General features: G+C 43.4%; 1 protein-coding gene across 4 annotated transcripts in view; it reads left to right on the top strand.

Annotated features, from left to right (window-relative positions):
• Positions 1-12,802, top strand: part of KIF13A (kinesin family member 13A) — a 198,636-nt gene that overhangs the window by 165,785 nt on the left and 20,049 nt on the right. For all 4 annotated transcript variants that reach the window (XM_039523229.1, XM_039523227.1, XM_039523230.1 and 1 more), the window contains 4 exons: positions 1,237-1,292; positions 2,529-2,653; positions 4,119-4,295; positions 11,746-11,838. In XM_039523229.1, coding sequence (XP_039379163.1) covers positions 1,237-1,292; positions 2,529-2,653; positions 4,119-4,295; positions 11,746-11,838 — 451 coding nt within the window. The remainder of the gene's footprint in view (positions 1-1,236; positions 1,293-2,528; positions 2,654-4,118; positions 4,296-11,745; positions 11,839-12,802) is intronic.

The following is a 12,802-nucleotide window of genomic DNA, read 5'->3' as shown; positions in this document are numbered from 1 at the left end:
TTTGCATTGGATACAAAAGGAACTGCATCTGAACTTCCTCCTCCAAGAGCAAAGAACTGTTTGGCAAAATGTAATTGAGCTAACTTGTAGAATGCACAGTATATTCAGAATCTGAAGGAAAAGTTGCCTAGCTAACTTGTTATACAGAAACTCTGAGGTAACAATCCCGTAGTTACAATTTGAGCAGTAACGTTAAATTTAAGCACTTGTTTTCAGGTGGTTATAATTCTGAATACTACCCGTAGGTTGAAATCTTTCATATGTTCATTTAGTTGCCTCAAAGACAAATTATAGAAAACTTAATAAAATTCTACTTTGCCTTTTTTAAATGTTTGGACCAATTTAAAAAGGTTTTGTTCCCCACTCAAACACACACACAAGTTTCAGAGGCTTTTATTTGTACTCAGATAATTAAAACTGGCTTTAAGGAGAAAAAACCCAAACCAAAATCAAACCTGGCTTATATGTAGTCCACACTTCTTAAGTTGGGAAAAACTTGGCTAAGAATAATTGTTCTGTTTGACTGAAAGTAGCGTACAATGCCAGATAGGCAGCCCTTTGTTAGCAGAAGGCTGGATTAGATGATCTAGTAGATTTTTTTTTCCTATCTCTGATTTCTAGGTTCCTGTTACTTTTCCTTCTCAATTTAGATATTGTGTACCATTTAGCCAAAAATGTACACATTGATATAAATGCTATGGCATTTAATTTCACTGATTAGTTACACACACACTTACTTGAAAGTCTGTTCACCTATGTGTATGAGACAATTGAAATAAACAAATAGTGTTTTATTTTAATGTACTATGATTTGACCTCTCTTAAAAAAAAAAAAAAAAAAAAAAAAAAAAGGATGAGTTAATTCTATGTGGGGAAAAAACTATTCAACAACATGGCTGAAAATGTGTATGCACAGAACAAGTCATTTAAAGATGAAGTTCCCATAACTGTTGAAATGTGCCACATCACCATGGTGAATGTTTTTATTTAAGCTATACATATAGTCATATATATAGGAATACAATGTCTATAATAGGTGGGTGAATTACTAGATCTATGGGTACTATAACTTTGAGTATCCTAATTTTTTTCAGTGCAGTTAAATTCTCCACCAAAATGTCTGAAGGTTTTAATCATTGGATGCATTGTATATAAATACTGCATGGATAGCTGCCTGTGCGGGTTAGCTTATATATTTATTTTACCATATTGACAGCAGTTTGTTCTTACTTCCAGGACCCCACCTTCAGGAATGGAAACACACATACCTGTCCTTTTCCTTGATTTGAATGGTAAGTTGTACCTGCAGGTTAGGAAATTTCTTTAATGCTGTTTTTACTGAAATAATTGAATTCAGCTCAATAAACTGGTAAATAAAGGAGTGTCCCTGAAAGGCAAGGAAAATAAAAACTTGAGTTATGCCTCTGATTCCACTATGTTGTACAGCTTTTAGAAGGAAAAATCCTTTTTTTCTGACTTCACAGATTGGTGCAATTAAGCAGAGAATAACTTTACAACTGGGACCAAATAACAAGGGATTGTAAGAGACCTGAAGGAGATTTTCCTAAAAGATACTTGAGGAAATTTGGTGCATTATAGTGCCCCCAAAAGAAGCAGGGTTTAAATTTAAGATCGACAGCAGATAGGTAAATCTAGTGCAAGTTTCAAAAGGTGCTTCAGTTCTATCTGCAAGAACATATTTCTTTGAAGTACTGATAGAAAATTGTCCATGTGCTATTGAGAAGTTATGTTGTTGTTTTTGCTCTCCTTGTGGTTCAAAAGTAACTATTATTTAAACTGCAAGTTAGTAGCATAATTAAAGAGTTTTATGCGTAATACAGAGTATTTGAAACTTCTCCCAGGGAAGTCACCGAGTTCTACTACTAAAGGACTACTAAAATGACTTTTTAGTGTTTGTTCTTGAAAGAGATGGCATCTCTTAGCTGAAATTTGGTTTATATCTGAGGGTTTTGGGAAGTTAGCAGGTAGGAGACAAAACAAGATGTTTAGGAAGAACTACCTGATTCAGTGTAATATTACAAAACTTGCTTGACTATGACCCTAATGTAGTCCCGTGTGTAAAATCAAATGTCCAGATACCCTAGTATACTAGTCTCCTAAAGATGCCTTGATACCTCAGCGATGGATGTTATATGAGAAGCTAGCTGGTTACGATGAATGGATAGATAAAAAAAAAAAATTTCAGACCCTGCCTGGCATAATATATTAATTCATGAGCCTTTAAAAATCTAGTCTAAAATTTTGTTTGGGTCACAAGTGAGAATGAATGTTATGGTCTCAACCTAGTTTTCCCTGGCCCCTTTTGTGTATATTGCAAGCTTCCCCACAATTTGGTGTATTAGTTATGATTAGCCAACACTTAATACAGTATGAAAGAGGTACAAAATCACCTGATAGGCCTTTGTAACAATTCAGGCCTTTATAACAATTCAAACTTCTATTAATTTATATCCTTTGATGTAGACCTAACTTTTTCATTTGTGTTCTTTGTGTGTTGATTTCATTAGCTGATGACCTCAGTGCCAATGAACAGCTTGTAGGTCCCCATGCATCAGGAGTTAACTCAATACTGCCAAAGGAGCATGGGAGTCAGTTCTTTTATCTGCCAATCATAAAACACAGTGATGATGAGGTAAATTACTAATAAGCCTCCTTCCTGGCAATTGCGACTTACATTCATGCTTGCTTTCTGCTTTGTGTTTTTATTATGTGTTTAATTCTTATGACTAGTTAAGTATCAAATTAATTATAAATGTTTATTAATTTATTGTTAATGTTAATATTTTTGGTGGCAGGGTCATTCTTTCAGTCTTCAGACCATGCAGTTACTATCCATATTTATAAAACTATAGTCATGCGTTCTATTGCGCTTTTCGTCGGAGTAGAGTTGCTAACAAATTCAGTTTCTGGTAATTACATTCTTTAGCCCCAAATTCTTTTATGCAGTTTCATTTGGATGGGATATTCCTTGTTTCCTGTGCTATATTGATGTGCGATGTCAAACAGCTGCCATATCCTCCCCGGAATTAGCTATATTTCAGTGATGGACGAAGTGATCCATATTCGATTTTTTCAGTTTACAGGTGACCTCTAAAGCATTTAAAAAATACAGGGTTTTTATCTCATGAACAGAAGATATGAAAGTTGTTGATAAGGTTATTTTTAGGTCTCTTTCTGCTTTTTATCCTAGAAATACCATGAACGTCTAGTGCATCCTGGATTTTGTAGAAGATTTCTTTGGGATTTTAGAGAATGTAATTTTTTAGCTCTCATTGCTTAACTTAGAGAAGTGGGGGATGTTGAATCTTTTTGGAAAAGACTTTTTAACTGTCTAAAAATGCTTTCCTCTCTGTGTTTCTCAATTTGCACCCTCTTGGCTCTTGTAATAATTTCACTTATTCTCTAGTCACTACAATGTCTTCTAAACTAGATAAGGCCTTAATTTCTAAAGGAATAAATAGATTATTTTTCCGGTTGTGGGTCTTGTTTGTTTGTAAAAGGTTTGGAACCATTCAAAGTGAAAGGTGCTCTATAATTGTAGATTAAATTTGGAGTTGTACTTGATTTTTCACTTGTTCCACCTTCCATGCTATCTCATTTAGGCATATATCCTGAGACCAGCTCCCAGGATGAATAACTTGGCTGGGTTGTAGTGGGGATGCCTGCGGAAGGAAAATGAAAAGATCTTTCACAGGGTGGAAGATGCAGAGGCCTTTGTGTGCCCCTCTGCTATGGCCCACTCCTAATGCCAGTTGAGTTCAGTGAGCTTTGGATCAAGTCCCAAGTAAGGGACAACCAGAGGATTCATGTAGCGAATCCTGTGGTCCCTCCCTTCACTTTAACCTTCTGCTTGCAGCTGTGTATAGATCCCCGGTACACATGGGCTCTGCACTGCACCAGGATCACATGCTCCAATGTGGCCTTTCAGATCCTGACACACCCATGACACTACTGCTCCTAAAGTGCCCACTACAGCTGTTTTTCTTTCATTAATGGTGTTACTATTTCTTGTTAAATTCTGGTACATTTTAAATTGAAGTAATTGACATTCATTTTCTTTTTCTCCTTTTACTCCACTACCCAATTTGTCCACTTAGGTTTCAGCCACTGCTGCTTGGGATTCTTCTGTCCATGATTCAGTGCATTTGAACAGGGTAACACCACAAAATGAGAGGATTTACTTAATAGTGAAGATCACTGTGCAACTTAGTCATCCTGCTGCTATGGAATTAGTACTGCGTAAAAGGATTGCAGCCAATATTTACAACAAGCAGGTAATGGGTTTTATTTGTATGTTCTCATCTGCTTATATAGCTTTTAATTTCATTGCTGTCTTGTTCTTGCCCTAGTATTATTCCATTTTGCAATTGGCTTATTTTTCTTGGCTCCTAAGCCTCATTTATCTAAAATGGTCTCTTAAATGAGAAGATTTCAGTTAGTGGTGAAAGAACTCACTGTTGATCTAGGTTCCACATAGAGCATGGAACAAGATAATATTTTTGTTGACAACCTACAGTATGAAAATTATGGTTGCTATATAAATTAACTGTTAGGAGTCAAAATTATACTTCTTGGAGTAGTGTCCTTATGGATGCTCCATTGTAGGTGTGTGTGCACCCCCACGCTGTTGGTCGGAGAATTTCAGTAGCAGTCTGTCCTGCCTGTGCATGCATGGCTCCCTGCCTGCCACAAGGCTAGCCAGCTTGCTCAGGCATTTAACTCAATTCGCTGCCTCGGGGAGAAGCACAATCCACAAAAGTGTGGTTGGTGCCAGCAGCTAAAACCCAGGTCTAGGGAAGGTGTAGCTAGGCGCAGCAACTCACCCTGCTGCGCCTCCTGCTGGTCATCCAGGGAATTAGCTCTCCAGCCTTTGGACCCAGGAGCGCCTTCTGCAGGCCGGTGTCTCACCTTGCTGCTGGCCCCATGTCCCTCCCAGCCCCCAGTGCCCCTTCTGCCGGGGTTCTGCCCCTGCAGAACCCCGTGGTCTCTCTGGGTCTCCCCTCCCCAGGGAACCCCCAACCGCCTATCCCCACCTCGCCTCAGTCTTTGGCTATTGCCAGTCACTATATAGCCCACGCTCACTGGGGCAGACTGCAGTATAATTGCCACTCGTCATTGGCAAGGAAGGTTTGGACCTGCTGCCTCTGCCTACCCTTGGGCTGCCCCATTGCAACCCCAGTACCTTTTCGGCCCTTAACAAGGCCTGCAGCCTGGGAATTTTCCAGGCTGGAGCTCCCCCGCTCATCTGGCCTTTCCCCAGCCCTGCTCCACTTTAGGTACTTGGTTCAGCTTCCCAGCAGCTAGGCCCTTCTCCCTCTAGAGACAGAGAGAGACTCTGAATAGCTCCTGGCCCACTGCCCTCTTATAAGGGCCAGCTGGGCCCTGATTGGGGCATGGCCACAGCTTAGGCTGCCTCCCCAGTCAGCCTTTCCCCAGCCACAGCCCTCCCCAAGGCTGCTTTTTACCCCTCTGGGCAGGAGCAGGTGATCACCCTGCTACAGAAGGACTGAGAGTTAAGGTTAAAACTCCTGCTGATGGAGTTGGTCCTTCAATTTCCGGAGTCCCAGAGTGAGATATCACTACAGTCTTCTATGTTGAGGGCAGGTGATTCTAAGGAAATGAACTACTCACTAAGGACTGGTAAGAAGACATCTGTGAGTCACCGTAGTGAGCCCAGATCAAACTAGAAACGTTCTCTGGCTCTATCAGTATCTTCTGTACCGATGGCGTGAAGCCACCTACAGTCAGTACCCAGGGCATGGACAGTACTGAGCCGACAGAGGCAGTCGGAACGCCCAAAGACCCGATGGGCACAGGCAAAGAGATACCAGTACCGAGGTGTCTGGTGATAAACATAGACGATCCGCCCCAGGGAAGGCTACATCAGTGAGGTCACCAGCACTGATCCTGGTGCGCGTGGCACTGATGGACCATACAACCACTGATGGACCATACAACCAGGTCCACATCACCAACTCCCTCAGCATAAGCTCCTCAGCACCGGCAGCCTTCGGCACTGATACCAGTACCAACTGCACCTGTGGAATACAGGTGCGCATCAGACCTCTTGGTTAGGGTGACCAGATGTCCCGGTTTTATAGGTTCAGTCCCGAAATTTGGGGCTTTTTCTTATATAGGCTCCTATTACCCCTCCACCCTCTGTCCCAATTTTTCACACTTGGTCTCTGGTCACCCTACTGTGGGTATGTGATGCACCAGACTCACCTCTTCTCAATACTGGGGCCCTGGCACTGAGCTAACCAGGAGCAGTGGACACAATGGCATCTCCACACCTCGCAATGCCTCTTTTCCATTCAGACTCAGAGAGTGAGCCAGAGGAACTGGGTTCTCACCAATCATCCTACCCACCATAGACCCCAATCCCACCAAGGATACCAGAGGTGCCACCCTGGCCCTCAACCTCCTTGGTGTGGGTAACCGTGGTTACAGCCACCAGCTCCCTACCCACAATGGCCATACTGGGACCCTGGCAGGCCCAGAGATAACAAGCCTCACAGGCCCCTAGCATGATTTACCAGCAGGTAGAGAGACGTCCTCCTTCAGCAGTGACATCAAGGGCACCAGACCCTCCTGAATTCTTGGAGGAAGAACAGGAAGTGGAGGTGGAAAAGGAAGAGGCTCCTAAAGCCCACCTCTCATTATCCTCACCTGACGAGGAGGTGGGTTCCCCTCCCCTTCTCCTCCTCCCCCCCCCCCCCAATCTCTGACAGATGACTTTCGGTCATTCCAGGACCTAACTGAAAGAGTGACTGAGGCCCTACAAGTGCAACTTCATGGTGTTCGAACCTCATCATAAACTGGTGGACGTTCTTCCACCTCTGCCAGGGTAGCCCTCCCTAAGGCACTCCTAGACCCTGCTAGGGTGATATGGAAGACCCCAGCATCCATCCTGCCAACATGCAAGCAGCCAGACAAAAAGTACTATGTGCCAGCAAAGGTGCACGATTTTTATTCACCCATCCGCCTCCAAATTCTATCATAGTGGTCGCGATCAATTCGAGGGGTCGCCAATACCAGTTTAAATCTATGCTGTCTGACTGAGATGGGACGTGCTTGGATCTGTTTGGCAGAAAAACCTATTTTTCTCCTTTATTGACCAGCTTCTGGGTGCATACAAAGACCAATTCATGGCTATCATTAACGAAGGCCAACTAGTGGCGAAAATGTCTCTGCAGTGCGTGTTGGATGTGACCAACATTGCAACGCAATCAATCTCCCCGGCAGCGGTTATTGGGAGGACCTCTTGACTCCATTTGCCCAGCTTCCCTAAGGAGGACCTCCCCTTCGAGGGAACAAAGCTATTCACTGAGAAGACAGATGCATCCCTCCACACATTAAAGGATTCTTGAGCAACTCTGAGTTCCCTGGGGGATATACATGCCAGCCTACAAAAGAGACAGTCCTCAACCACAGTTCAAGCTGAGATCATCATAGTATGTTCTTCAATACTTGTTTCAGAGATTGTATGAGCCACAGAGAAATAAATCAAAATTCTCTACATTCAAACAATCGGGGCCACCACCATCCTTGTCTCAGCCCTAAATTTCAAAGAGACACTTTTGATGGGTTGTTTGAGGTACCAATAGAATGCTTTCCTTACAGTTGCACGTTAGGAACCCCTTTCTTTTGGAGATTGCCTTTCCCCATTCCGCAGCAGCTGTGAATGGATAACCTCCGACAAGCGGGTGCTGGAAATTGTCCAGAATGGATGTGTCATCCACTTCTCCTCCCTTCCCGCTCCCAAACACCCTTCCCTGTCCCTTTTCAAGGACCCTTCTGATGAGATTCTACTACACCAAGAGGTGAATCATCTCAGCGTACCCACACATCTCAGGGGCAAAGGCTTCTATTCTTGTTACTTCCTGATACCGAAGAAAAAGGGAGATTGGAGACCTATAGTGGACCTCAGAGCACTCAACAGGTATGTCAGTGATTATCCCAGTGTTAGAAAAAGGAGACTGGTTCTTAGCCCTCGACCTTCAAGATGCATACTTTCCCATTTCTACATACTGAGACACAGGCATTACCTCAGGTTCACACTAGGCCAGGACCACTACCAGTACAGAGTACTCCCTTTCAGCCCCTCATTCCCCCCCCCCCCCCCCCAGGGTATTCTCCAAGGTCCTTTCGCTAGTAGTGGCCTATCTATGTTCTCAGGTTATTAAGATTTTTCCCTATCTGGATGATTGCCTTCTCAGAACACAGTCCTTCACAGAGGTCCACTCAGACCACACAAGACTGATTTCTAACACTGGGCCTACAGATCAACAAACAAAAATCAACCTTAACACCGGTTCAAAACCTAGAGTTTATAGGAGCCAGCCTTGACTCTGTGCAAGCGAGGGTGCTCCTACCACATCACAGATTTCTCAATCTCTCTTCAGTGATAGAGACAATACAGTTCAGCCCTCAAATCTCAGCCAGACAGCCTTCAGCCTTCAGCTTCTGGGACTCATGGCTGCGGGCACATCAGTCATTGTTATGGTTGACTACACATGAAGTGCTTCCAAGCATGGTTTGCTTCGGTGTACAGACCAAACAAAGACAATGTAAACAAGCTCCTGACCGTAGTCAAACAATCCTTAAACTGGTGGAAGGACCCAATAAACATTTGCATGGAGATCTCATTGGCTCAGTCTTCCCCATCTCTTCTTCTGACCACTGAGGCATCCCTCATAGGCTGGGGAGCACATCTCAGTGGTCACACTGTTCATGGCAAATGGTCCCCATCAGAGACATGTCTCCACATCAATCTGCTAGAGCTCAGAGCGGTCTGAAATTTGTGTGCTCACTTCCTCCTGCTGATCAAGGACACACATACGAAGGTCTTGATGGACAACATGGCCTGTTAGGTACTACATAAACCAGCAAGGAGATACCAGGTCTCATTCCTTATGCACAGAAGCTCTGAAGCTATGGAATTGGTGCCTCTCCCACATTGTCCTATCAGTGGCCTACCTACCGGGAATACACAACACAACAACTGACAGTCTCAGTCACAAGTTCCTGCTCTACTGCTAATGGGAAGTAAACCAACCATTCTACACAATATATTCCGGCAGTGGGGGTTGACAAAGATAGACTTCTTCGCTACCTACCAGAACAAGAAATGTGTGCGGTACTGCTCCAGAGTGGGGATCGGCCAACACTCCAGGGTAGATGCTCTCCTCCTCCCTTCTTTACGCCTTTCCTTCATTCCCTCTCTTGGGAAAGGGCCTGTTGAAGATGATTTAAAAAAAAAAAAAAGGAAAAAGGAAAGGACATTCTGATTGCTCCCACCTGGCCCAGACAGACATGGGACCCTTACCTGTCTCAGCTGGTGGTGTGCTCACCGGTGACCCTACCGATCACTCCCTGCCTCCTGTCGCAGAACGAGGCTCGCATTCTTCACCCCAATCCATGGGTCCTACATCTCAAAGAGTCGCTCCTTTGTGGTTCCAGCACAGAGAGGCATCCTGCTCGGAGGAAGTATGGGAAGTACTATTACACAGTAGGAAGGGTGCTACTCGTTGCACCTACCTACAGAAATGGAGGAGATTCCAGACATGGTGCCAACCCAAGGATGTCACCACTAATTCAGCCACCTTATTGGGATTCTGGACTATCTGTTACCCTTAAAGAAATTGAGTCTCTCTGTTAGCTTGCTGAAGGTTCACTTGGCAACAATTGCAACCTTCCACCAGCAGGTAGAAGGGCTACTCAATCTTCTTTCACCCGACTATGAAGAGGGTTCTAAAAGCCATAGTAAACCTCTTCTCACAACCCAAGACACCCATTCCGCAATGGGACCTCAATCCAGTACTAAAGGGCCTGACTAGACCACCATTCGAACCCATGGCCACTTGTTCGTTAACTCACCTTTCCTCATCACCATCACTTCTGCCAGAAGGAATGGGGAGATAGCAACTTTGATAGCACATCCCCCTTTTACACTCAGACCACACCTGAAGTTCACTCCCAAAATAACTTCTGCATTTCACATGAATCAACTCATTTAGTTCCCAAAATTCTACGCAAAACCTCATATGGATAAGAGAGAGACCATCCTCAATACACACAATGTGTGGAGAGCCTTAGCTTACTTAGGACAAAGGACTTCAGAAAATCTCCGAGGCTCTTCCTTTCAATTGTGGATAGGTCAAAGGGTGCAGCGATGTCAGCTCAGAGGCTCTCCATGTGGGTCTCCGGCTGCATTAAACTCTGCTACCAATTATGGGGGGTAACACATCTATCTTCAGTATGCACGTGTTCCACAAGGTCAGTGTCCTTGTTGTTTGCCCTCTTTAAGGGTATCCCCATATCAGAGAGATGCAGAGCAGTTACATGGGCATCTGCACATAACTTCACAGAACATTATGCCATTGTGAGTGATTCGGCTTCAGACACCCAGTTCAAGGCCTCTGTACCACAGGCGCCAGTTTCCTTTGGGCCCTGGGGGTGCTCAACCTCCTGCTCTGCCCCAGGTTCTGCCCCTACCCCTGCCCCACCTCTTTGTGCCCCAGGCCTCGCCCCCACTCCACCCTTTCTCCCAAGCCTCCATCCCCGCCCCACCTTTTCTGACCCAGTTCTGCCCCCTCCCCCAAGCATACCCTGTCCTGCTCTTCCCACTCCCCCCACAGCCACCTCCTACACGCCGCGGAACAGCTGATCTCAGTGGGCAGTAGGTGCTGAGGGAGAGGACAGGAGTCGGTGGCGGGGGGGGTGGAGCTGGCTACCAGTGGGTGCTAAGCACCCACTAACTTTTTTCCATGGGTGCTCCAGCCCTGGAGCACTCACGGAGTCGATGCCTATGCTCTGTAGTATCATCTATATCAGACTCGACTCTGAAGTCCCAGCCTCCAGCAGTGGCAACTGCTCAGGAGTAACCTACAGTGGAGCACCTACTCAAAGAAGAGGAAGTTACTCACCTTGTGTAGTAACAATGGTTCTTAGAGATGTGTCCCCCTATAGGTGCTTCATGACCCTCCCTCCTCCCCTCTACTTCAGAGTTCCACTGGTTGACTCTTCGTTAGAGATGGAACTGAAGTAGAAATGCCCTTACATGCTAGCTAGCCTTATGGCAGGTGGAGAGCCTTGCGTGCTGCTATTAAAATTCTCTGATCGACAGCACAGGGGCGCGCACACATGCCTACAGTGGAGCACCCATAGGGACACACATCTTGAAGACCCATTGTTACTGCACAAGGTAAGTCTCTTGCCACTGGTCCCCACTCACCCCCTTTCTTCTCTAGGCAGGGAGCTTTAACCATCGTTACTGCACAAGGTGAGTAACTTAGACATGGTCAAAGAAAAGTTTTCCAAGTTATTTTGCAGCCTGTGGTCAAGAGAATGAGAGATATTGACATCCATACAATAAATGTATTGAGATCTGATTCTCAGTTGCCCTATTCATTGTGTAGTCATTTATGCCTGTGTAAAGAAGGTGTAAAATGCTACTATTCTCATTTGGTTGCAATTTATACTCACAATTTATACTTTGCACAAATGTAAAAAACTACACAAATTTCAAGGCAATGGAGAACCTGGGCCATTAACTGTAGAAAAACATGACTGCTTCATACTAGGAAGCAGCATCAAAATTTTAATGAACTTACAAATGTTAAGACTTTTTTTTGTTTTACTGTTAGTGTGCAAAATAATAAAATTATATGCTAAAAATTACCATTGTGGATACAGTAATTTAAAATTCTTTTATATTTCTAGAGTTTTACCCAGAGTCTGAAAAGGAGAATATCCTTGAAAAATATATTTTATTCCTGTGGTGTGACCTATGAAATAGTATCCAATATACCAAAGGTAAATTATTCTGCTCTTCTTTACAATCTGTTAAAGGAGTAAAATGATATTTTGGGGCAGGATATATTGTTTGGGTGGGAATTGAATATTCAACTTTTGTTGATATAAAAAGAACTTGTTAGTTGTACATCTGAATTTCTCCAGGCCAAGTGAATCTGTATATAAGTTTTTATTTGAATAATGTGTAGAGTGTAGAAGATGGAGCCTGATGGGGGATTTTATTGATTTAGTTAACTTTTTTACTTTCTGGACTGAGAGCTTGGGTATCAGGTTTGAACAAACTATTACAGACATATTTAAAATGTATTTCCTTTGTACAACATCATTATAAATATTTATGTATACAAGACTGGTACCTAGTTTTAAACCCATTTTAAAAAAAACAGGCTTTTAAAGGAAAATAATTTTTAGTATAGATTTTCCTCATTCAGAACAACTAGGACAGTGGTTCTCAATCTTTCCAGACTATTGTACTCTTTTCAGGAGTCTGATTTGTCTTGCGTACCCCAAGTTTCACCTCACTTAAACACTACTTGCTTACAAAATCAGACATAAGAATACAAAAGTATCATAGCACACTATTACTGAAAAATTGCTTACTTTCTCATATTTACCATATAATTATAAAATAAATAAATTATAAATATTATGCTTACATTTCAGTGTATAGTATATAGAGCAGTATAAACAAGTCATTGTCTGTATGAAATTTTAGTTTGTACTGACTTTGCTAGTGCTTTTTATGTAGTCTGTTGTAAAGATGAGTTGATGTACCGCCTGGAAGACCTCTGTGTACCCCCAGGTGTATGTGTACCCTGGGTTGAGAACCACTGAATTAGGACATCTGAAAATAAAAGGCTGTAACCTGAAAAAGAGTGCTTGAAAGCTTGTCTCTCTCACCAACGGAAGTTGTTACAATCAAAGATATTACCTCACCCATTTTGCTACCCTCACATAGTAGTAA

Source organism: Mauremys reevesii, linkage group 2 (assembly GCF_016161935.1).
Source record: "Mauremys reevesii isolate NIE-2019 linkage group 2, ASM1616193v1, whole genome shotgun sequence".
Lineage (NCBI taxonomy): Eukaryota > Metazoa > Chordata > Testudines > Geoemydidae > Mauremys > Mauremys reevesii.
The sequence above is the reverse complement of the archived record's forward strand: the minus strand, read 5'-3'. Positions and strand labels throughout refer to the sequence as shown.